Source organism: Amphiprion ocellaris, chromosome 9 (assembly GCF_022539595.1).
Source record: "Amphiprion ocellaris isolate individual 3 ecotype Okinawa chromosome 9, ASM2253959v1, whole genome shotgun sequence".
NCBI classification, from domain to species: domain Eukaryota; kingdom Metazoa; phylum Chordata; class Actinopteri; family Pomacentridae; genus Amphiprion; species Amphiprion ocellaris.
The window spans coordinates 36,881,312-36,907,989 of record NC_072774.1 but is presented as its reverse complement, the minus strand read 5'-3'; the positions used below and the strand labels follow the sequence as shown (position 1 = coordinate 36,907,989).

Here is a 26,678-nt window from a genome sequence, read left to right as displayed (position 1 = left end):
TACAGATCAACTAATTTAAGAGTGGTAAATGCAAGAAAAAACAATCACATATTCTGCAAAGCATCTACACAAATTCCAAAGGTGTGTTTAAGCTTGTGCAAAATGGAAAAAGGTGAACAAAATAGCTCAAGAACAGAAGAACCAATTCGGACATGTTTCCTGAGAACACTGAACTCACCAACAAAGGCAGCTTAGTTGGATCCCGTGTACGTTCTACATTACAGGAAAAGTTAAGGGTGACCAAAGAGATTCTGATTCATCTTATGGGGAATTAGGATATCCATCCATCCATTCATTATCTATACACCGTTTAATCCTCATTAGGGTTGTGGGGGGCTGGATTCCATCCCAGCTGACTGAGGGTGAAGACAGGGGACACCTGGACAGGTAACAGTCTGTCACAGGACTACACATACAGACAAACAATCACACTCACATTCACACCTACAGACAATTTAGAATCATCAGTTAACCTCAGCATGTTTTTGAACTGTGGGAGGAAGCCAGAGAACCTGGAGAGAACCCACACATGCACAGGGAGAACATGCAAACTCCATGCAGAAAGATCCCAGGAAGGCCGGGACCTGAACTGGAGATCCTCTAGCTGCAAGGCGAAAATGCTAACCACCAAGCCACTGTGCAGCCCAGATTAGAATGTGTTCGTACAAAATTACATGGCATTTAATTCAGTATTTGTAAAGCTATGTTAGTCAGCACGACAGTGGTCAGTGTCGTTGGACCAGTGTTACAGCTTTCCATGCCACTTTGCTGATGTTCAACACGAATTCCATTTTGTTTTTGGATTTTTAAATGGAATCTTAATCAAAATATGTGGCTTCTTAGTTCAACTTCTTGTGTACCTCAGTTGAAATTGAAACACTGTAATATGGACAAAATAACAACCTGCCTGCCTGAAGTTATTAGTTCATCTAGACTGTGGCATTGCTTTGTGGCAGAACAGGTGAACGTCAATAAAGCTTTGAACTTGTGTAAATAGTGAAGCAGATGGTAGTGGACTTCACAACAGCCAGTTTCTTATTTTAGCCCTGAGACTGTCTTGCTGTAACACGTATGTCTAGCCACCTGAGTGTCGACTACCAACTGCAGAGCCTCAACATGGGCCAGACGCCACAGGAGCATCGATCCAACCTGCTGTTTTATGAATAGAACACTTTGTTCCACTGGATTTCCATTTTCCTCCCCCCCGAGGAAAATAGGTGAGGATCAATACTTTATGCAAGCAGAGACATCTTGTATTGAACGTCAAGTAAGAGAAACAACAATGTTTGTCAAAAAGAGCTTTACCAGCCATGAGTAATATGGGGCTATTATTTAGGTGCTGCTTTAGTGTCATGTGGCATCTCTGTTAAACATGCAGAAATGTAAACTGCCTGAACATTAAGCTAAAACTTTCTACAAAATCACCCTTGAAAAATAATATTTAGCACTTTTAGAATTATTACAAAACATATTCTCAGCAACTTCAGCCCCAGGGTTCCTCATCTCATAATTTGTCTTATTCACCGATTCTAATTAAAGATTAGGAATCCAATTCAATTTCTAGAAAGTTGGACATGCTGATGTGTCAGACAGGTCTAAAGCATCCAACTTTAGTTTTTGAACGTCTTACATGAAAGCCAAAGCAGAGTTTTCTATAGAGAGGAGAAGAAGCATGGCTACTGCCTATTCCACAACATAGCTACCAGCGTTACTGCCAGTAATCCTGATGAAATAATTATATTTTGTTGGATGTTGGATCATTTGCCACTTTCTGGCTACTGGAACAGGATGAGTAACTCGTGAGACCAACACAGTTTGAGGACTGTCAGTGCATCTCAACCTGTTATTCTTAAACTGGTAATTTAACACATATTCCCATCAATGATAATAAAAACATGAAGAAACTAAAGAAATGAAGACCTTTATCTCTCTGTGATCAGTCATAGACAACATGAGTTCACAGTGCATCCAACTACAATCAAATCCTGCTAATTTCAGTAGTTATTAAAGGGGCAGTAGCATTAGAATTAACACACCTCAACAAGCACGACTCCCCCAACACAATCAGACACTCACACTGCGAATCAACTTCTTAACTTCATCTTTTGGTTCATACTACCAATTTTACATGACATATGGAAAACCTTTCCAAAATTCGATCCTTTTCAAGTTTTTTTTGGCCTTTTGTTGGTTGTGTTTGATAGGTTAGTCGAGAGGCAAACAGGAAAACAGGGCAATGAATGGTGGGAAGGCCTACAGCAAAAGGCCATGAGCGGGAATCAAACCCAGGACACTGCATCAGGAACTATAGCCCCTGTTCATGGGTCATCCACACAACCAGTTGAGCTATCTGGGAGCCACTTGATACTTTTTTAAATCATTGATTCATATATCCCAAACTCCTGCCTAAGCCAACTTTGTAGCCCATAACTACGAAGGTCCTCCAAAAAGTTCTCTGCCCCACCTGAAAACATCACAGGAGAAAGATCATTCTTGAGGGTTTTTTTTTTTTTTTTAAAACATTGTCTCCTTTAACTTTAATGCACTTGGTCTCTCCATACACCTATACACCTGCTGGGAAACCTTGAGTCCTGACATTCATATGGGTGTTTGACATGTACCACTCACCTAAACATTGCAGGTCAAGCAACCCTCCACCCCCCATGACAGCAGCAGTCCTTGATGCCATTTATTACTCACAGTAGCAGGACAATGCACCACAACACACCACAAAAACTGCTCAGGAGTGACCCAGGGAACATGACAGAGCTAAGCTGTTCATCAGGGTTCCACAGTCCCCAGATCTAAACCTTACTGAGCATCTGTGGGATGTTCCAGGATAATTCTGATCTAGGTAGGTTCCACCCTGCAACCCACAGGACCCACAGAATTCACTGCCACCATCCTGGTGCCACAGAACATCCCCAGAGGTCCTGTATCCATGAACCACTGGGTCAGAGGAGGTTTAGCAGCATAAAGGAGACCAACACAATATTAGGCAGGTGGTCAGAATGTTTAGCCTGATTGGTGTATATAAACTAGTATATCAACTATATTAAAACACCAGATGATTTCTCTTCAAGTGAAATTTAATTGATAGAGAAATCTGCTTTTACAAAAACTGATCTTTTTTTAGAATCTGCATTTTTAAAAACAGACATCTTCAGAAACCCTCTGTGTAATGTTAATAGGCAAGTAGAAACTACATTTAGTCCAGTGTTAATTTAACAGTTGATTCATTTTACAAGCAAGATGGCATCTTGTTTGTTGATGAACTTGACAAGTTAAGATAATACTCCACCAAAAATCTGTTATTTTGAAGATCAAACACATTACAAGTTTGAATCTACTTTAATGATAGAGAACAGCAAATAAGTACCAAAGTCTCCATCCTAAGTTTCCTCTTCACTGCCAATCTGTATGTATAATGTGTTAAAGTCAGTCTTTCCTTACTATGGTTAAATTAGTTATGCTAATCTAAGTGCAAGGTATTGAATGGAGCTGATATGGACTACCATTGGCATATTAAGGAATCATATCTTTGCAAAAGGCACAAATATGGGGCATTTTATTGTGTTTCTGAGTGACTTTTAAACAAATGGACACTGCTATTTAAAAGAGCGGAATTGAAGCCGTGACAGTGACAATGGATCCAATATAGTCAGGATGATTTAAAAAGATGGAGCCTTATGTCAGGTCTTAACTAAATACAAGGCAGTAAAGACTCTATCTGATAAAAAAGAAAGACTGTATAAAGTGTAGATATGTCTAGAAAATGAGGCAGTGACTGTGGGCAGATGGATGAGATGGACACTCCTTGCCAATGTTTGGCACTAAGTTTAACAGCACAGTGAACATTTGCAGAAAACTGAGTGAGACTTGACCAATGCATACCACCATGTTTCTTACTGTGAGGTTTTATGTTGATTGCTTTTTGAGGCTAGTTTGAGGATTTGAAGGCTTTGGCAAACAAAACAGCAGGGTGTAAATCTCACCCAGAGACACATGAGAGAGATGGGCATCTTATAGGCAACTAACACATTTAGTTTGAAATGTTTTCTCTTCAAATGTAGAAATGGTAAAATGCAAATGATGTCAAAACAAAATGTTGATAAATTAAATTGGCCTATGGGTTTCAAAACTCCACAACTACAGTAAGATGTTGTAAATGCAATTGATTACTGCATGCACTGTCTGTTAAAAGTATACCTGACTGTTAAATTGTATTAATTTTCTGTAACAAGGTTGCAACAAGGCACATGAATCATGGGATAGTCTGAATGATAGGAGAATAATTTATTCCCCACTGTGGTGTCTTGACATTGTATTTTTACAGTCTGCAAACAGGATTTCTGTACTGTTAGCATGTAAAGTGTTATGCCCTCCACCTCAGGCTCCAAGTAGTGGCAGCCGCCTTCTCCCTTCCCCATGCCTTCCTTCTCTTTTCAGGTGGGTGTGAGCATGTGGTGTGTCATGCAAGCAGGTGCTGCCAATCCTATCAGCAGAGACTGGTGTGTGGGCAGGTGGTAGGGATGATGCAGATTACCTCCTTCTCCCGACTCTGCGCCAGATTGTTGAACAGTCTCAGTCAGGTCAGAATCTGGTTCAAGTCTAGCTCCTTATTTCATGCCTCATACTAATTCTGTGTCTCCTGCTCTTCCAGTTTGGACCTCCCACCTGCTCCAGTGTGGATTTCTCTGCTCTAACCCTCCTCTGTCTGTACTCTCAGAAGTCACCTGGAATCCACCTGCCCTCCCTACCTCTATGGCTACCCACGCTGGACAAAGTCATCTGCAGTACCTGCCCCGCTCTGCCATCAGCCACGCCACACACCACCCCAACCTGCCACGTCCAGCCCTGTTCCCTCTCTTGTTTGTGACACTTAATTTCCCTGATCAATCGCGTAACCTGTGTAGTGTTAGTCTGTCGTGGCCAATCAGCGGAGTGTAGTTTTCTTCTGTGTCAATCCTGAGTTCCGAGTGCTAAATCCAGCCGGGCCAAATTAGCAGCATTAATGCTTTGAGTTATTGTGTATCTTGATTCTTGACCCTCCTGGCTATGTGGTACTTAGCTCGGGTTTGTGGTTAATTCTGTCTGTTTTTGTATTTACCCTGGTGTAGTAGTTCCGCCAGACCTCGAGGAGGCTCAGTCTGTGTTCCTCCTCATATTCTTTAGTTCCACGTCACTTCCTGTTGGCACTTCCAACCTTATTGTGGCTCTGTTGGCTGTGTTGTTAATATTTCTTATTGTAATAAATATCTTTAGTCTTGCCTATGCCCACTCGCTGTGTTTTGTTGTCCTGCACCTGAGTCTCCATCTGTGGCCACGTAACAAAGTGAAGGATTTAGGAAGTGCAAAGCTGAATTCCTCAGACAAGAGTTGTGGTGTTATGTTGCAGATTATGGATCTTACCACAGTGGCCAGTCTCATTTTCTCGCTGAAACCGCAATGATGATGATGAGAATCGTGAGGACGATAGCTCCAACCACCAGGAGGTAGCACTTCCTCTTCCTCAGCTGCCTCTGTGGGGAGAAAGGAATTGAATGGGTAGGTGGAGTTAAAGCATTTGTCAGTTCCCTGTTGGATGCTGCATACTGTCTGCTGAATCCAACATCTGAGGGAAAAGACAATGCTAAAGATGGTACTGCTAGTTTGTCAATTGTGCCAGTCCATGTTGGTGCTTTACATAAGACAGTATTGATTTTACCAGCAATTTGCCACTATATAAGAGAGAAAATATTCAAATCCACATCATCATTTTTACACCCAGAAAAGCTCTTTACTGCCATGTATCATCAGCCCTATAAATGCCATGTTTTCCAGCCATATTGCCACAACACTGGATCTGTCCTGTTTTTAGTTTTTCAACTAAATCATTGCAACCTCACAGCACACATTTCCATGTACCCACAAACAAAAAGGTGCAAAAAAGGTAGAAATCTTGAAAGTGAACATAAAACATCAAGGATATAGGAATTTCAGCCAGATGACATCATCACAATTGTAGAGGAATTGAGGTCATGCTGACACATACTGATAAAATACAGGAATGGGGTGTCTGTAATAGACCAAAAATAAAACAAAAAATGTCCAGTGGTGTTTTACATTTCCTTCCTTCAAAGTGCAGCTCACTGATCACTGATAGCTCTGCTGAACATCATTCTTCCCTGTTAGATGGCACCCTTACAGAACTAAATCACCAAATAAGATCTCCTTCTTCCCTTGACCTCATTCCACCCCCACAGGGATATCAGTTAATGAGCTTGTTTAGTACATGTGTCATTCCTTCACTTTAAAAGTTAAAATGAAGAAAAATGAAAGGGAGAAGAGACATAAATAGTGACTTTTGCAGGTTTATCATCCTATTCCAAAGTGTTCTACCCTCTTCACCTCATCTGTTGCAAGACCATTTTGGGATCATTTTTAAAGCATGCCATAGATGTGAAAATCTGCACAAGATGAATTTTAGTCTTCATACTACATCTCTCGAGTCTTTTTAGTTCTTTAACTTGCCTGTTTAAGAATGCGATTACAGCTAGTCAGGATCTGAATTTTACACTAGAAGTTGTAGGTTACATAGTTTCTTTGAATTTACAACCTCTACCTTGTGTAGAGGTTTTAACTGCACGAATGATTAATTGTCCAAGTTTCAAATTCATTAGCTTTGCAAGTTGTTGCATCCAGTTGTTTTTATGTTTTCAAGTTATACAAGCATGTTATTTGAAATGCACTATTGTCCCAAATTGTGCATTGAATATATTGCAGTTGTTTTTTTTTTTGATTAGGTTGTTTATCTCTGTTTATAGCCGGCTGTTGTTATTCAGAATGCTGACATAATTTGTTTAATTTCATAGTAATTTGAACAATAGTAATTTATTGCTTTTGATCTACAATAGTAATTTCTGGTGTTTGAAGTTTGTTCAGAACTTGTAAAACCTTTTAAGTTAATTAATTTTCATGTCATGCCACTGAAACATGAAAATAAGATGGCAGTAAACGGTTTTAAATGCAGAGGAGTGAACATACGTCAAAACTGCTTGATCATGAAATATGTAAAACCATGCCGTTTCATAGTCAGTTGCACTCATTCAATAATTCATTCGCATTTCGCCCCCCCACTTTAACCACTATAGCCGATTGCCAATGTTTTCTGTTTCATTTCTAATTTCACATGTGGTTTAATTTATATTTCAAATTCATCAAACATTTCCTCCTCATAGCACATGAGCTTTATCCATCCATGTCAATTACTTGCCAAAGGGAAAAAAAGTGTTGACTGTGTTAAGGAAAAAATATAAAAAGAAATAGAGTGAAGAGCAGGGGTTAGGGAATATTTTATTTCTCTTTGCTCCTTGTCTCCTCAGGCGGGGACGATGTGTTGGAGCACAGATTCTATGTTGTTTTGAAATGCTTTTTCTCCATTTTTTTCCCAGCCTGTTTTCTGCTACAAAGGCAGCGAGAGCAGCGGCGTTAGACCAGAGCCGAGGCTGGAGTCTTTAAATCCTGACGCGCTTCAAAGCACGGAGAGAGCAATTCATCTTCTTATCTGAGACTCAAAACAGGCTTTCTGTGTGGAAGAGAGAGGGAGAGGGGGAGAGGGAAGAGGGAGAGAAAAAAATGCTGTCGAGTAATTTTCCGTTTAAACGTTCCACTCCACAACAATTTGCATAAGCAGCCCTGCGTCTGTGATAAGAAGATTGGTAATTTTCAAAGGCTCTGTGGGGATTGAGAATTAAAAGCCTTTCTCCGCTATCTCCCCTCTTGCAGCTGGCCACCACAGATTCCCCAGCTTCTCTCACGCATTTCCTCCTAAACTACGCCTTATAAACTTTCTCTGCCATCCTCTCCTTCTCTCTGCTCAGTCTGACAGTGCAGAGTTGCTCCCTCTCTTTATATACTGAATACCCTCCCTCTCACTTCCATACACTTTTTCACCTTCTTTTTCTCTTTCTCCCGCTTGCTCATCCCAGTGCTGCTGTTATTTGGGGAGAACAAGAAAATAAATAAGGTAGAGGGGGAACAAAAAGGGCTTAGTATAACAAAGGAAGTGTTGCAGTATTTTGAAACCAGAATTTTCCAGATTGCAGGGCAAGCTGAGAGTCAGGACAGGGAGACTCTCAGAGGGAGAGGCAGGGGAGGATAGAGGAGGGTTGCTCTTATCACCAGTGACTTAATCTGCTAGAGAATGTGTCCTTAGTGGCGGCAGTTCAGGGCCTATGGGTGGTGCAAGCCCTCAGGGAAAAGACAGTGTCTCCCTCGCACCTTTTTCATTCACTTTTATTGTCTACAATTAGGGCAATAGCATATTCAATCTAAGATACCATCAGTATGGCTTTATAACTAATACCCACACTCATATTTTACAAAACAGGCTTTCAAACACTATTGTCCATATCTTCCACCATGATGTTGATGGCAAAACAGTAAGTTGAGATGTATTATTATTGTCAGTGTGGAAAATCCTCTTAAGTTTTTTTTTTTTTTTTGTGAATGCTGTATTGAAACCTGACATTCAGTGCATGTCCTGTTTTAATGCATATTTTTAGAGCTGAGTATAAAATCTGAGTAGAAACACCAGAAACTTGAAAAACGTTGACATGCGATTTTATGTATGATAAAATCTAAGCACAATTGGAGGCAGATTTTGGAAATAATCATGTTGACCACGAAACATGGCCAAAATTTCCCATCATGTTTTGCACAAATTTTTCATTAGTTTGAGGTCTGACTGAAACTATTTTAACTTTATGCACCATTTTAACGTACCAAACTGGAGAAGTAGCACGCCTAACTGATTATTTCATTGCATTCAACTGCTAACAGGATTGTCATCAGCTGAATAAAATGTGCATCAATTGACTTTTTTTTTTCAAATCTTTGAAAGAAATCTCACTAATTAAAGGAACTCATCTTACGTGTGCATCATCGGAATCTGGTCAGAAGGTTTAGCTGGAATCAATTTAAGTTAGGGCATCCCCACAGATAGCATATGAAAGATAAACTACCTGGGACTATATCAGTTAAAACCAATATGCAATGCAGATGACAAGAAAAATCAATATTTAATATTTAGTAATTAATGTAAGACTAATAATAGATGATTATTGACAGTTAAGCCACCCTCAGAGTGAGTACTTGCTCACTTTTGCTCAAGTAATTACTTGGAATCTGTGGAGACCCATCCATGCAGCTTTTGTAGGTCCAGGTTGCAGTGGGAGCGGATTAATCAGGCATCCTTTCCCCAGCCACAAACTCCAGCATATCCTTAGAGATACTGAGGCATTCTCAGTCCAGTCCAGAAACAGAAAATCCATCCAATGTGTTCTGGGTCACCTCCCAGTTGGATGGAAGATGACCATGGACGTATTCTGATCAGATCCCTGATGGGTTGTTTTTTCAAAGTAACTAAGCTTTGCAAAGCATTCTGTATATTCAGGATTGAGCAGCTTGTAGCTGTGATCATATCCTTTGAAAATTTTATCACAAAAAGTAACAACTAGGAACATAGATCGGACTTAGCTGCACTTCTTCCTGTCAACAGACTAAAACAAAGGTGCAACATAAGTACTGCTGCATCAATTTCCTTTTTTCCTCACTTAGCAATAGCTCCCTTCTAACCTGTACTGAACAATTCATCTTTTTGTGACAGAGAACACTGGTCTCAGACTTGGAGGTGCAAACTCTCATCCTGACCGTTTCACACATGGCTGCTAACTGAAGTAAGTGTACAGTAGAGGTCACATGCTGACAAAGCCAGCAGAACCACATCATCGGCAAAAAGCAGAGATGCAAGCATGAGGTCATCAAAGTGGGTACTCCAGTCTTGTGCAGCGCCTTAAAATTCTGACCATTAAAATCACAAATAGAAATGGTGACAAAGGTCAAACTTGGCAGAGTCCAACATCCACTGAAAATTGACTGTAAAACTGGAAAGAATGCCATGTTTGCAACTGGCCCAGCACCTTACAATCAAAGCACCCTCCACATAAAACTCTGAAGACATAGTCATAAGCCTTCACCAAGTCTCCAAAACACTTACAAGTCCTTCAGTATTTGTGTAAGGGTAAAGTGCAAATCCAGGGTTTACACATACACCTTGAGCAAGACGCCTCTGTGGAGTTTTTTAACTACATCAGTGAACTCTGTCAGGGAGACAAAAAGTGATTTGTCTGAGGCCTCTCTCACTACCTTGTACAACCTGCTTCATTTCAAGCCATTTTATGAGTGTTTTCTTCCTCCGTTTGAACTCTAACCCATAGTTTTTCTCTTAGGCATTCTCCTCTCTTAGCATCAATATTTTAAAGTTGCACTGAGCAACTAGTGCTGCCATTGTTGGCAAGAAGGAAACACAACATCAGGTGCTGTTTTAAATATTGAACACATGAAAACCCTGAAATATTTTAAGGTCATGGCAAAAATTACCAAAGCCCATTCAGTCTGATACATAAATGAAAGCATATTATGTAAATTAGAGAATAGGCTCTGAGAATGAGCTTTGTCCTTATTATTCAGACACCCAAGTTTCAGCTTGAAATGACTTCCTCACAGATGAATTCTCCATAATTCCCACAGTAAAACATTTGGGCAAATAGTGTGTATGGACGTAGTGGTTTAAATGGACAACGTGCGCTTTTCTAATGCAGCATCAGTTCTTTTTCTATTTTGCTTTCACAGCTTCACCACTTGTCATTGTTTTGCCTCTCGTGCTATCCTCGTTCAAGAAATCCCGCTTGTCCATGTGAAGGTCAGCAGTGTTGGTCAAGAGGAAGAAGGAGAGATTAGTTTGAGAAAAAAAGGAGATAGAGAAGATAAGAACATGAATGACTTGTTCACCTTTCCAATATTTCTGTGGCCATCAGAGACTTACTACGATCATAAAACATTTCAAAAACACACTTTTCTCTGAGGGAAAATGCAGAAAAACTGAATTAGAACCATAAAAACTGATAGCACTGCCATACAAATCAACTATCTAGCTAATCTGTGCCTCCTGTACATGGAAGACAAACTCGCTGTGTCTCTGAGAGAAAAACTACTTACCTTGTGTGACATGAGAAATATCCTCATAATACAACAATAATGCAATGCAATGATAATGGCCATAATATTATTCTCCCTTTATCGCATCTGGTCGGGAAAATTGGAAGTCCATAAAATAAATAATGTTTACAGCGGAACTGCCTCACTTGTAATCGGCTTATATGTAATTTACATAAAACTTAGAGTCCCATGCAGTCACCCTGATTATGATATTTAAGAGGAACAGCAAATAAACACAGACTTCACGGCCAATCCTGGCATCCTGGTAGGAAGCCCTGTGACAGCCATTGTCAACACAAACGCTGAGCAACATCAGCATATTTGTCCGATTACTGATTTGCCTTTAATTTGAAAATGTAACATTCAAAATAGACGGTTTTGTTGTCTATCACAGAGATAGTGGATGCTCTTCTATGGCAACATGAATACAGAAAAGTTCAGACTGAACAGTCATGGCAGACCCTATGACTTGTACCTACAAACTGGCCATTCTACACTGTCCATCTTCAGAGATGCTTTTAAGACAAGTTTAAATGGATCTGTGTATATTTAATGTCTAAATGCATTTAACGGGTCACACACTACACCACAAACTGTCATTGCATTTAATTCAGTTAAGCTCTTACTCCCCTGGTATTCCTCAAAGCAATGTTTGATTTCAATCTAATGCATTTATCGATATGTTATCTATATGGTATGCAAAATTATAATTTTATTTATTCAGGAGATACTTGATGCATGTAATGGCAGGTAATGTTTTTTTCTTTTTCTTTTACACTGTTTTTATGACTGTTACCATAAATAAACACAGACAAAATTCTGAAGTCTGTTTGTATTGGCTTACTGTCAGATGAACATGATGGTGCAGCATCTGGGTATCAAGTTTACTGCAAAACAAAATTTCCTTTGACATTAGCTCTGCAACTGAAGATGCATCTCAGATCAAGAGTAATTTGCTTCTGCCCTGAATAGGATACCATTCAAGCAGTGCCAAAACCAGTCACTACATATGAGAGAATTTATTGCTGTTACTTCCATCGCCTTGATCCTGCTGGTATGTACCATCAGTACATGCACAGTGGTATGACTTCCAAAAGATGATCTGGAAGTCTGTGGTTTGTCCAGAATCAGAATTTCTTCCTCAAAAACTGGACATGCACCATTTGTTTATCTACATGTGATTCATGAGTAATGTGTGGCAAACTGGGGTTTTATAGGTGTTGGTCAGTATTAAATAACAGTTAGCTGTATGCACGACAAGTCAAATTATCAAATATATAGCAGGCTGTGTGAGATGTGCATAAGATGTTCACAAATTTTAGAAAAACTAATTTTACTGACAACTATAAATGATGTTTTAAATTTTAGCAAAAGAAAACAATGTATTATTGTGTGTTCATCACTGTTAATAAGCTCCAACATCTTCAAAGTTTGTATGACTGTAATAATGGATTAATCAGTTATAGAGGAATAAATAAGCACATCCAAAAGAAATTACTGACTTTCTTAACATATTTAAACAAGCTGACTTTCTTTGAAATGGCACCTTCAGAAAGAGGGCCAGTTAGATTAAAAAAACACATTTATCAAATGCCTTTCACCCATCTTCAAATCCATCAAAAAGGATCAGGGGTTCCAGTAATCAAAATTTCAATAATGTCAAAGACTGGTTGATGATTTGGCAAAACAGAGAACAGAAGTTATTTCTGTAAAAGGGGACAAAAGCAGCTTCTGAAGCCTTCCTCAGCAGGCTGCTACACCTACTGTCATTATTGTTCAATTATTGTTTTCTTCTGATGTTTTTCAATTGTTATGCAGGGCATTACATCAAAGGGGATCAAGTGTTTGCTTTTGCAAATATGTCAAAAAAGCTGCAAATTTCCATATTTTTTCCACATGACTGTACTGGACCAATGAAATCTCAAGCTAATCACCTGAAAATAAAATTTAAAAAGAAAACCTGTTGGTTTATTATTACCTTAGAATTAGCTCTTTATGCACTGCCCATCCCCCCAAAAAGTTGCACATTCTAATATTTCATTGGACTTCATTTAGCTTTGATTACGGCACATGTTTGCCATGGCTTCTGCAACGTTACAGCATTTATTTCTCTCCATAGTTGTATTAATGTTTCACCAAGATCTTATGTTGATGATGGGAGAGTTGCATTGCTGCGCAAAGTCTTCTCTAGAACATCCCAAAGATTCTCAGTGGGGCTGAGGTCTGGACTCTGTAGAGGACAATCCATGTGTGAAAATGATGCCTCATGCTCCATGAATCACTCTTTCTCAATGTGAGCCCCATGAATCTTGATATCATCATCTTAGAACATGTCCATGAACATCAGGGAAGAAAAACTCCACTGATAGAAAGACCTGGTCATTCAGTATCTTCAGGTAGTCAGCTGACCTCATTCTTTGGGAACATAACGTTGCTGAACCTGACCAACCCCAGATCATAACTCTAACCCCCACAGGCTGTTAGGAACTAGCCATGATGAGTTCATCACTTCATCTGCCCTCTTCTTACCCTGATGCCCCCATCACTCTGGAACAGGGTAAATCTGGACTCATCAGACCACATGACCGATCACGTTTGTTCCTCTAAGATGATGGTTCTCCACTATCCTTCAGGTTTTAATAATGCGTTGGACGGTAGTAGTTTCAGAAATGTCATTAGTTGTTTTCTTTGCTTGATGCAGGACAATAATTTGACCCTTCTGAGACAGATTAACATCCTTTCCATGACCACAGGATATGTCTTCCAACATGGTTGTTTCAGAAATGAGAAGCTCCTCACTGCATCAGCTAGAGTTAAAGAAGTTGTTGCAGCTGAAACATATTCATCACTACAGTAGTTATCCAATGGATGGCTCTTACCTATTTACTTAGTTAAAACCATGTGGTGAGGTTTTTTTTGGACATGCTGTGTATCTACAGAGGAAGCAAGTCCTCTTCCACAGTCTGCCATGTGTCTTCAGAAGACCAGAAGACTGGCCTCAACATGAACTTTGGCATTTTTAATTGCCACCATTGGATCTCCAAGATGAGTGATATATATTTGATTACAAACAGCGACTTCATAGCTTTGTTAAGGACAAACAAAAGAACTAGTTAATCCTGCTTGTAATTTTGGCACTAAATTTGACAATATTGTCTATGACCTCATGGGCTTATTATCTTGCAATGTGTGGGCACGTGAATGGTGAAATATTAGCCATTCCCCATAAAATATCAGTATCAGCCTGCTAACCTCACAAAAAACAAGCTTTTCTAAAATCGAATAAAGTTTTAGAATTGCACATCAAATCCAACTCTCTCACCTTTGACTAGCGCCTTCAGATCTCATTGTTTAAACTGACAACAAAGCCATAATAATGTGGCTTATTCATCCAAGCTCTGAGAGAATACAATAAAGGCAGACTAATGCCTCTTTTGACTTACAAAGAAATCTTCATTGCTACTATTGAGGGCTAACCTTCAGCAGGAAAAGGTGAACTAATCTCACAGTACAGTGAGGTGTGTACAATCATGCTAGATTCAGTAGGGGAAGCTTTTGCTGTATATTGCTTTTCACAATGTGAAAGTGTGGGAGTCAAACAGAGTCAAGCACCAACAGTGTTTTTAAGTCACTCTGCTGTGGTTTTTAACCCAGCAGACGTTTGCTCCCGAATGTGCCAAGAGCAAAGTCAGAGTTAAGGTAGCAATTACTTTTGGGGAGGAAAGGCAGGATTTGATCCTCATATTGCAACCTGATTCTGACACACACATTCACCAAAAAACAACATAAGAACCCATACCAGCAAGCAAATACTGATATACAAAGTGTTCACTTAATCATCCAAAGTTGTTTAAATTAATCCAAGTCCAGTTGGATTGATTTAAACAACTTTGGATAACCATGACCTGGATGAATGAGAAACTACATAGACATCCTGTTCACTTAATCCAGCACACTAAACACCACACTTTACATAAACTGGTAATCTATAATTCTTTTCTGTCTAGTTTGCCTGAAATGTTTTTGCTAAGCAATCAATTGCTGTTGTCTGTGTTCTTTTCAGTTTGTCCTCAAACTTTGCTGCTCTGACCTATTTTATGCTCTTGTGCCATGCTTTCTAAAGATCACGTTAGTCAAACAGCATGACTGCTCCTGTGATAGCTTTTTGTTTCTCAAGGCTGTCTGATTTGGGACTTTCTGTTAATCAAGTTTCTGTAGGTGGCAATTTTTCAATAGTACTCACACTAAGTGCCCAGTTTCTGTTCAATTAGTCACTCTAAACCGACAACAAGGGGTGGGTGGATAGGAGGAGGACTGCAGGGGTCTGGTGGAGGAAACCATATTCAGTTGAATACCTCCAAGACCAAGGATATTGATTTTTGTACCCTATACCCAGTCCATCATTACAAGAAGTCTCAAATGAAGAGTAGTAATCAGATGGGCAGGTTGGTTAGACTCTCTGGTGTCTGTTGAAGAGAGAAAGACCCTGAACAGCCTGCTGCCTGCTATGGACAATTGCAACCAGCCACTGCCTGCACAACACTTAATCAGCCAAGGGAGTGCTGCAGTTTGGTGCCAGAGCTGGTTGATGGACAGGAAATCTTTCATCCCCAAGTGAAGGCAATGCTCCTTGGTGGAGGAGGATGGACTGTTGAAGCTTGTACATCCGTTACTAAATTTGTGAGTAACCTCTGTCCTAAATTCTTAGAAATGAGTAGATAGTTTCAAAGCAATTAGTTAATCAATTGGCTTTTTCCAGTCATACATAAGGTATATCCTAGCTAGTGCAACTTTTAGTACCATGTACTGGTCACAACATCTGTGGCAGCCTAAAATCAGAATGCAGCATCGAATTTTAGAAGATTCACTACAACAGTATGAGCTTGAGAATCATCTTCAGTCCTGCTCAGTGCTAAACCAAAAGTGAACAGACATATGCACGCTAAAATAAAGATGCAGTTGGCCAAGGCTGCAATATATCATCCACTGATAGCTAAGTGTAGGTGCTCCAAATTGGCTATAAGTTGCAATTTATATTATCACAGCAGATAAGTTAATCTGCTGCCAATTAAGCAGCAATTACATCTGGTGGTTATCAGGTCTATAGTCTCTAAATAGAAACAACTAAGTCCTATTTACTGTTTAAAATGAGTTATGCATGGATTTTGACTCAGGAAACACAAATATTACAGAAAGTCAGGCTCAGGTGATTGACTGCCATTTAAAAACATACCATTTCTTAATTAAAGAATTGGAATTCATGAATGTACTTCATGTTTGTACACTTTGACAATGATGTGCCTACCTCCCCTACAGTATTTTGACTAGATGTCATGATGTTTGGCTAGATGTTGTGTCACTAAGGAAATATTTCCTCTCTCTGTAACTTTATTCACCAATACCAATCCATCCCTTCATTTAAAGCACATCCCACATTATGCACACATTTGAATATTTGAAGAAAAAACTAGCCAATCGCAGTAGTAGAAGGATAGGATAAAACCAAGGAGGGATTTCATGGAAATATGTCCAGTAAAAAATTCCCCCAAAAAGAGTATAAAATGTATATTTTCTTTTCCCCTAATGGTAAGACTGTAAAACGTATTCGTCTTTTTAGGTGCACTGTCCTTCACTATTTAGCCTTATGCATCTGATGTCATCTTTAATGAAACAAAAAATATGTATTAAGAAACATCTTGGAAGTATACTTCTGTTCTATCTGTAGTCAGGCTTTCTTTCTTCTGTTCACCATGTTCAGCCGAGCTGTGGCTGATCGGGGAAGATCCAGAGGAGTGTCGCTGACATCAACCTGGGTAACTTCAAACATTGTTATTTCCACTCCATATCCTTCAAAGTGGCATAAAGAGTCCAGAGGGACTCAGGGAAGAGTGATTGAACAGGAAGCCAGTTTCCCAGCAGTCTGCCAGCATTGGCCCATCCCCCCAGTCCAAGTGCAGTGATCACTCAAAGCTGTAACACTGTGATTAGGTTATTCTTTTTCATTATCTTATTTGTCAAAAGGGCAACAATTTATATGTGTCTGCATGTGGATGAGTCCATTCATCCGTCTACCCATTCATTTACGAGCCATCTTCCTTTCATGTCTTCTTTCCCTTCCCCTCCCTCTTCTTTTGTTCCTTCCAAGATCACAATAGCCAGCGTGCTATATTATTCTCAATTTAGCCTGAGGAAAACTGTGTTACATTGATTTTTTTTAGGCTCAGAATGATGTAGTTGCTCACAGGGAGATCAATTTTCAAATATGAAGACGGATCGACTTGTAAGTCTTAACAATGACATCAGCACAAAACCCTTCTCCCCCAGTCCTGTACATCAAATCAATAATGACTTTAGCGATTGCGTAAGTTTTTTTCACTTTCAAAATGGCTCCAGCTTTTGTTTCCTGTATTGCTAGAACTTCTGTTTTATTGGTAATTATAAACCATCTTGTGCAGCAATCAACAATCAGAGTTCATCATGGTCCACTGAACACAGATGAGGTGATAAAACATCCCAGCAACTAGAGAAACTTGCAGCGGGGAGAGTAATCTGCACCAGATAATGGATTATAGATTCAATTTATTTTCAATGTAAAGTGAGTAGACAAGGCGGGGCATGAGAACAAAATGACATCCGCTCTTAATTGACCATTGGTGAAGATGTGCACTGGTGCATGTAGACCAACATCAAGGAGTGTTCAGGGCTACAGCAGTTCTCTGACTTGCTGCAGTGTTCAATCTCTTTCTTCCTCCTCTCTGTCCTGCTGAATTTTTATGTGATCACAATAGTGCTATTAACTTCACGCTACAGTCACCTCATATTGGGTAAATACAAGCTACCGACTGGTACTAAAAAAATCGCTTCATTCCCTTGGGGCAATTAAAGGAGAGTTATAGATCTTAGGTGAGATCCAACACCTATTAACTGGCACCTGACTCAATTGGGTCTCAGGTGTACATGTGCTGTCTATGTCAGTTCAATCTAAGTCTGAACCTCACGTCTTTATTATTTTGGTTGGACATGACAGGATCAGGAAAAAGATTGTCAGCCAAGCAAATGACAAACTGATAGTCATCTGGCTTCATCACGTTCCAGCTTTATAAATTGAACTTAAAGCTTTTTTGTTCATATTTGCTTACTGTTTTTGTGCATCACTGAGAGTAAATTGAAGGTAACTCAGAAAATAGAGCTTTGTCGGTCATGTACACAAGCATTGTTTAAACCCACAGAACTCTAAAATTTAAAGTATAGTGGTGAAAACCAATATGCCAAGCCCAATTTTGTGGGTGTACATTCGCTAAATGGGTTGTTTGAAAATGGTAATTCTTTACTCATGAATTGTTGCTGTGAGGTGAAGAATTAAAGTAATTGAAGTGTCATTTATGTCAAGTGCAATCACTAAAAATAGATTTTAACTCTCAGTTGAAGAGCAATGCCACGTTTCTAGATGTACACAGTATTTTTGTCTGATAAGATGCTGAAATTACAGTAGAAGTGGGGAGCACTGAAGAAAGACAAAGTGTGTACGTTTTAAGCAGTAAAGTGTCACTAAGCTCTGTAAGCACTGACAGCAAAAACTAAACAAAACAAAACAAAAAAAAAAAAACACAAAAAAGTCCAGTTCCATGTCAGTTAACATACATGCAGTGAAAGCACAATGGTGAGGAAAAATGTCCATACAATTGTAAAGACCATGTGTATCATGGCAGTCTTGAGTTTCCAATGATTCAAATAACTCTGAATTTTCTATGATGAAATTGTTGAAACCCATTTGCCACAAAAAAAAAGCAAAACAAAAAAACAATATTGTATTTTGATCCACAAGGTCCACAAGCTCCTTGTGGTATATATTTATTCTCTTGACAGAATTGGTACTGTTCAACAAAATTTGTTTGCTTTGTGGCACATGCTCATTTCTTAATTAGATTCCACATGTTCTTGATGTGGTTTAAGTCAGGACTTTGTGGAGACCAGTCTAAAACCTTAATTCTAGCCCAATTTAGTCATTTCTTAACCATTTTGGATTTATGTTTGGGGTCACTGTCTTGCTGGAACACCCAGTTGCATGAAGCACATCAAGTCTGTCCTTCCTGCTTCTCTTGACCCTCTACAATTTGCCTACTGCCCCAACTGATCCACCGATGATGCCATATCCTTTAGTCTACACTCCATCCTCTCACACCTGGACTCCCCAAATACATATGCCAGAATGCTGTTCATAGACTTTAGTTCAGCATTTAATACAATAATCCCCCAGCAGCTGGTAAAAAAAAAAAAACTCTCCATGTTAGGTCTTAACACCTCCCTCTGCAACTGGACCCTGGATTTCCTGTCTCAGAGACCACAGTGTGTACGTGTGGGCAGCAGAACGTCAAGCACCATCACGCTGAGCACCGGTGCCCCCCAGGGATGTGTGCTCAGCCCCCTTCTGTTCACACTGCTCACCCACGACTGCACTGCCAAGACAGACTCCAACGTCATCATCAAGTCTGCCAATGACACCACAGTGCTGGGCCTCATCAGCAACAACGACGAGACAACATACAGAGCAGGAGTGGAATGCCTGGTAGGATGGTGCAGCAACAACCTGACTCTGAATGTGGACAAAACTAAAGAGCTGGTGGTGGACTTCAGGAGGCCACCAGCTGACCACCATCCACTAAACATCAACGGCTCCACAGTAGAGAGGGTCAAGAGCACCAAATTCCTGGGGGTGCACATCACTGATGACCTCAGGTGGTCTCTCCACACCAACTGCACAGTGAAGAAAGCACAACGCCTTCACTTCCTGAGCAGACTGAAGAGAGCCAGCCTTCCAGCTCCCATCCTGACCACCTTCTACAGGGCCACTGTGGAAAGCGTCCTGACTGGCTGCTTCACCGCCTGGTTTGGAAACTGCACAGAACTGGATCGCAGATCTCTGCAACGTGTGGTCAGGACGGCAGAGAGGATCATTGGTGCCTCCCTCCCTCCTAGCTCTCCAAGACATCTTCCAAGAATGCTGCATGTGCAGGGCCACCTCCATCATGAAGGACCCCTCCCACCCCTCACATGGACGGTTTGTTGCCCTTCCATCAGGAAAGAGACTGTGTAGCATCAGAACCCACACATCAAGATTCTGTAGTAGCTTCTTCCCACAGGCAGTTAGACTGTTGAACTCCCTGCAGCTACAACACATGTAGACTTGCACCCACCTCACCCATTATCACCCCAGCAGCGAGTATGTTTGTGTCTGATGTATGCTTGTGCTTTTGTTTTTGTTTTCTTATCTAGTTTAGTCTTTTTAAATTATCTTATATTTATTTTTACCTTATATTTATTCTTTACTTTTTTATAGTATTGCCCTCATTTCTGCACTGTGAAATGGATGTGAGAAACGTCATTTCATTTGACTGTGTACTACATACATTGCTGAATGACAATAAAGCTGAAGTTGAAGTTGCATCCAAGACCCAACCTACAGGCTGATGATTTTAGCTTTTCCTGAAGAATGTGGAGGACTTCCTTTTTCATTGCTCCATTTACTTTGTGTAAAGCCCCAGCTGTGAGGTGACAGTGCTAACCACCGAGCCACTGTGCAGCCCCTTAGACGATGAATACATCATGGTATTTCAGTGCCTCCAAGACAGCTGAGCATATCTCACTATTATGAGCTGTAACTTGCAATAAGCATAAAACATATGTACAGGCTTGGAGACAGCTTTATAATTTTAGATACTGCAGCAGCCACAAACAGTGGCAAGTGACAAGAAATATTTATGCATTTAATGTACAGTCACACTGCTACTGTTAATAACAGTTTTTTCATACATATGTGACAGATGCAACATTTGCCAGTGTTCTTCACAGACGACAGTCATCATGGCACAATACAGGATCTGGAAATATGTCGTTCTAACTTTGTGCCAGTCTGTCTGTCCTTTCCTTTGTTGTTTTTCCTCCATTCAGCTGCTCTGCCTCTGCAAAGACAGCGGCTGTCTGGATTGGCGGAGAGCTAAATTGCTCAGTGTGAGCTTGGTCACGGCTCAGCTCTCCTTGAGATAATGAAATGACAATTAATGGGGAAGCTGTTGTCATTCGCTCATTTGTTCGCTTGCGAGTACAGCAGAAGCATGGAGGGACAGACAGAAAGCACTGCAGTCATGACAGACTCAAGACAGTGCTCAGCAGTTCTTTTCTGATGTGATGTTAGAAAAATCTGTGTAAATACAGAAACATGAAGGTTGAGCTCACTGGTCAGTCCATATGTACATGCATTTTTGGTATTATACTAAAACTGAACAGTTTTCAGGTGGATTTCTAACTTTTACTGACAGTTAAACAGACACATCACATCGACAACATTACAGGTGTCAAAAATCACATAAATATATTCTCCATGGCTGTCGAAAGGCACAGGTAGAGATTTTGGATTCAGCTCTGAAGATATGAAAGCTATGTAGAAAAGGTATATCCTTTATTAACCCAGTGACACTTAAGTCAACACATTATTTACCATGGCCAGGGGCCTACACAGTACAGAGCCACACAGAGCTCTGGCCTGCTGAGATAGTCCCCAACGAAATTGCAGAATACACACATATTTCATTGAAAAGACAGAGCGAAAGCAGAACCTTGGGCATCTCATAAAATGTCTGTCCAGTCTGTGCTGTGAAGTGGAAATTCTGGCCACCCCAAAAACCACAGAGTGTGGAAAAAAAACCCCAAAACAATTTCTATTTCATTTCTGGGTGCAGTTGTTGCCCATTAATGCATTTTCCTCTCTAAGTCAATACACTTGCATTACAAAATTGTAAATTTATAGCCATTATCTTAGTAGAAGTAGCATGCTCATGGAAGAAGACTTACAAGTTATTTTTTTGTGTTTATATAAGACTCTAGGCCAGCATTTTATGTTTCCTGTCTCTAAATACAATTAATTAAACTGAAGGCAAAAGCTAGTAAAGTATGACATGAAATTACATCATCTCTGTTATTATGCTGGTGGGGGACGTGATAAAGCTGTGTAATCTAGTTAGCAAAGTCCCTGTTTGCATGGCTGATCAAGCTAAGCTTCTTGCGAGTGCATTACAATGCAATGGCTCACTGGAGTACACAATATTAAAATGGAACAAAGTGAATGTGAAGAGAGGGGCACATTGCAGTACAGGACATGCACTGGTTACCTGGTACTGGTTCGCCTTTGCAAGCTCCTGATTGGCTGATTCCACATTCGATGATGCGGTCTGGATGTAATCTTCAATACTATCTGAGGAAATAAAGAGCAGATTGCTTTGAGTACAATAGTATACAACATACATTAATTTACTAACTTATGGACTACTAATCGGTATAATACCACCTTATAAATAGACAGGACAGGTATTGATTACTGATTTTGTAAAAAAAAATATATATGTGTATACATATATATATATATATATATATATATATATATATGGGTCACTTCTATTTCACCGGCGCAGCTTTTCCAGTGTTTACGGCATTAGTTCAGGAAATACACAGACCAATTAGGTACGAGTTCAGCCATCCCATGTGACGCTGCTCAGCCAATGAATTGGTCTCTGCATTCCAGCCACTAAACATCAGAGCTGAGTTCAGAAAACAGGTGAGGGACAGACCAGAGGAGGACAGACAAAAAGATGAACAAGAAAAGCACTCATAGAGTGCAGTGCTCCACCAAGACTGTTCATTCCTCAGTTTGTGTTTTCAGAAATCATAGTAACATAGAATCTGGAGATTTAATATAGATCGACCCACAGACTAACTAAATGAATACCAAACTGCCTTGCGTGAGCACAGGTATGTGTTGTGTATGCGTACGTTATGTACAGTGCCTTGCAACAGTATTCACCTCCTGTTGGCTTTTTACCTATTTTGTCACATTACAACCTCTAATTTAAACATTTTTTTATTATTTTTTTTCTTTTTTACAAATCTGAGTTTTATTTGATGGATCTGCACAAAATAGTCAGTTTTGAAGTAAAATGAGAAATTTATATATATAAAAAATAATTTTTAAAAATAAAAAACTGAAAATTGGCATGTGCATATGTATTCACCTCCTTTGTTATGAAGTCCCTAAAAAGCTCTGGTGCAACCAATTACCTTCAGAAGTCGCATAATTAGTGAAATGAAGTCCACCTGCATATCATATGATCTGTCAGCATTTACACACCTTTTCTGAAAGTGCCCAGAGGCTGCAACACCTAAGCAAGAGGTACCACTAAACAAACACCGCCATGAAGACCAAGGAACTCTCCAAACAAGTCAGGGACAAAGTTGTTGAGAATTACAAGTCAGGGTTGGGTTATAAAAAAAATATCCAAATCTTTGATGATCCCAGGAGCATCATCATATCCATCATAATCAAATGGAAAGATCATAGCATCATAACAAACCTGTCAAGAGAGGGCCGCCCACCAAACCTCACGGACCGAGCAAGGAGAGCATTAAACAGAGAGGCAGCACAGAGATCAAAGCTAACCCTGGAGGAGCTGCAGAGTTCCACAGCAGAGGCTGGAGTATCTGTCCACAGGACCACAATAAGCTGTACACTCCATAGAACTGGGCTTTATGGAAGAGTGATCAGAAGAAAGCCATTACTTTCAGCTAAAAATAAGAAAACACATTTTGAGTTTGCAAAAAAGGGATGTGGGAGACTCCCAAAATGTATGGAGGAAGGTGCTCTGGTCAGATGAGACTAAAATTGAACTTTTTAGCCATCCAGGAAAACACTATGTCTGGCACACACCCAACACATCTCCTCACCAAGAACACAATCTCCACAGTAAAACATGGTGGTGGCAGCATCATGCTGTGGGGATGTTTTTCTGCAGGAGGGACTGGGAAACTGGTCGGAGTCGAGGGAAAGATGGATGGTGCTAAATACAAGGAGTGATACTCTTGAGCAAAACCTGTACCAGTCTGTTAGAGATTTGAGACTAGGACAGAAGTTCACCTTCCAGCAGGACAATGACCCCAAGCATACGGCTAAAGCCACACTTGAGTGGTTTAAGGAGAAACATATAAATGTGTTGGAAGGTCCAGTCAAAGCCCAGACCTCAATCCGATTGACAATCTGTGGTCAGACTTAAAGATTGCTGTTCACAAGCGCAAACCATCAAACTTGAAGGAGCTGCAGCAGTTTTCCCTTGAGGAATGGGCAAAAATCCCAGTGGCAAGATGTGGCAAGCTCATAGAGACTTATCAAAGATGACTTGCAGCTGTGAAGTATTGACTTTAGGGGGGTGAATAGTTGTGCACATTGATGTTTTCTGTTATTTTGTCCTATTTTTTGTTTGCTCCACAATAAAAAAATAATCACATCTTCTAACTTGTAGGCATGTTCTCTAAATTAAATGATACAAACCTTCAAACAATCCGTTTTAATTCCAGGTTGTAAGGCAACAAAACATGAAAAATGCCAAAGGGGTGAATACTTTTGCAAGGCGCTGTAGTACAGATACCGAATTGCGTGACTGACATATGCAACGGGTCGAGTGAATTGTTGCATGTGTTACCGACCCGATTCTGCCGCCGAACCGTGGTTGGGCAGCCTCGGGTAGCGCTAGCCCGTTTAGCTTAGCATGGCTCGTTAATGGTAACAGCCAATATAAGTCCGGACAAACTTTGCAGGGGGAGAACGAGGAACTTTATTGAACCGGCAGCAACTGTCCACACTTACAGTTCATCCAGGGAACACTGGCCACTTGCCCTCTATGACTGGCCATATCATCAAGGTGCATCTCACTATGCCTCCACTTCCACACTCCTCTCTGCAACACACACACTGCAACCTGCCTCGGTTAAAGGAGAGCAGGCCTGGCCTGCAACACAGGTAGCGGACACAGCGTTCACTTGTTGTCATGGTTACAGCGACGCCGTGCCGGCCGCTATATCTCGCAATGGAAAATCCTTAACAAATCCTTGGATCCAGACTATAAGCTGCATCACTGCCAATGAGGTGGTCCTTGTGTCATTTCTGACCTTCCCTGAAAATTTCATCCAAATCCATTTGTCAGTTGTAGAGTAATGTTGCAGACGGACAGACAGATTCACAGACAAACGTTCACCGATCATCACATAACTCCTCCGTTCCTTGAAGGAGTAAAAAATAAATCGACACTGAGAGGAAAGTTGCCCTGCACATGTTGACTATGTTTGGCTCAACATACAGCTGTAAGTAGCTTCTCAACTATGAATATAATCCAAACTAAACATGGTTCCAGACTCACCAATGAGCTCCAAATGTGTTTGAGAAAAACCCTGACACCGTTCAGACCACGATTCAGAATACTGGCAGCTCAGTTCTCCCATTAAGTAGCAAGAATATAAGGGGAGTGATATAAGACAGAAAAAAATGTAAAAGTGTTCAACTGTTTCAATTTTTTGAGATTTAGGTATTGTTAAAGATGTATATGAGTTAGTTCAGGTTGTTCAATCATTATTTTTCACTTTATTTTCAGATGTACAGTTATATCAATAGTGATTTATTAATAAATGCTGTCAAAATGTTTCTGAACCATACTGAATTTATTTGATTTGACGGTCAGTTATTGATTCCATGCAGACACTAATAAAACTACCAGGTTACATCAACATATATCACACTAATTCAAGTTAGACATTAAGATTTTCTGGACCTTTGCTTTAATACATTTTCTCTGACTGGACCTCTTTGAATTTTAGTTGAATACCCCTGCTCTAAATAGCATATATATAAATATATATATATATATATATATATATATATATATATATATATATATATATATATATATATATATATATATATATATATATATATATGTACCAGTGTTTCCTCTACATTCATTCAGGAGTGGCGGGCCGCCATTCCTAAATCCTAGCTGCCGCTCCTTCAAATGTCTTGTTTTTCTTCTTAATTGTCGCAAATACACCACCGCTGCAAATCTCCACCTTCACAGCAGAGTCCTGCACTGTGTTGGGTACTCACGAGTACCAAAGTAAACTGCAGATAACTATCTTGCTCAGTATCTAATCTTTGACACGTCGGATTAATACGACGTTAATTACTCGTGAGAGCGCAGCCTTGAAAGTGATGTCACATCAAACACCCAGACACCAGGGCCGTTTCTCAATATGCATTCTTGTTCGTGTCGTTGTTTCTCTGATGTCCGTGATGTGCAGGTGGAGAAGAAATGCCCGTTGACACTGACTTTCTTAATAAGAACTTTATTAAAAGAAAGAACAGTATCGTACAGACAGGAGTTGTCTGGAAGGATGCCGCCCAATGATCCTCCTCGAACAAAGACCAACGGTCAGTTTTTATACCTTCTGGTAACGTATAGAATTACAACATCTGGTTTGAATCCCTACCAACGAACAATACCTCCTCAGATGAAAACCCCCGACTCTGCTCATTCCCTGCACATCCCTAAGGGTCACAAATCAGCTATAGGTTGACAGTGGACCCCAATGTCAACACAGCATAGAATTTCTCGGGATGGAAACACATACCTAATGTAATTACCATCTGTTAGTCGAAAGTTCACTTTATGGTCAACAACGGTTAAAACTCATATCAGATCAGATACTTCATTCGTTCTTGTGAAACGTTATCAGTCGGAGACCAAGTCCTGATCCAATTCAAAGAA

At 40.0% G+C, this 26,678-nt stretch overlaps 1 protein-coding gene across 3 annotated transcripts in view; it reads right to left on the bottom strand.

The window, feature by feature from the left end:
• Positions 1-26,678, bottom strand: part of tsnare1 (T-SNARE Domain Containing 1) — a 230,379-nt gene that overhangs the window by 32,584 nt on the left and 171,117 nt on the right. For 2 of the 3 annotated variants that reach the window (XM_055013784.1, XM_055013785.1), the window contains exons 10-11: positions 22,206-22,288; positions 5,413-5,522 (exon numbers count right to left, since the gene is read on the bottom strand). In XM_055013784.1, the coding sequence (XP_054869759.1) occupies positions 5,427-5,522; positions 22,206-22,288 (179 nt within the window). In that variant the 3' untranslated portion in view covers positions 5,413-5,426. Of the gene's footprint in view, positions 1-5,412; positions 5,523-6,529; positions 7,568-22,205; positions 22,289-26,678 lie in introns of those variants that run through there. The other variant, XM_055013786.1, reaches the window with a different exon arrangement.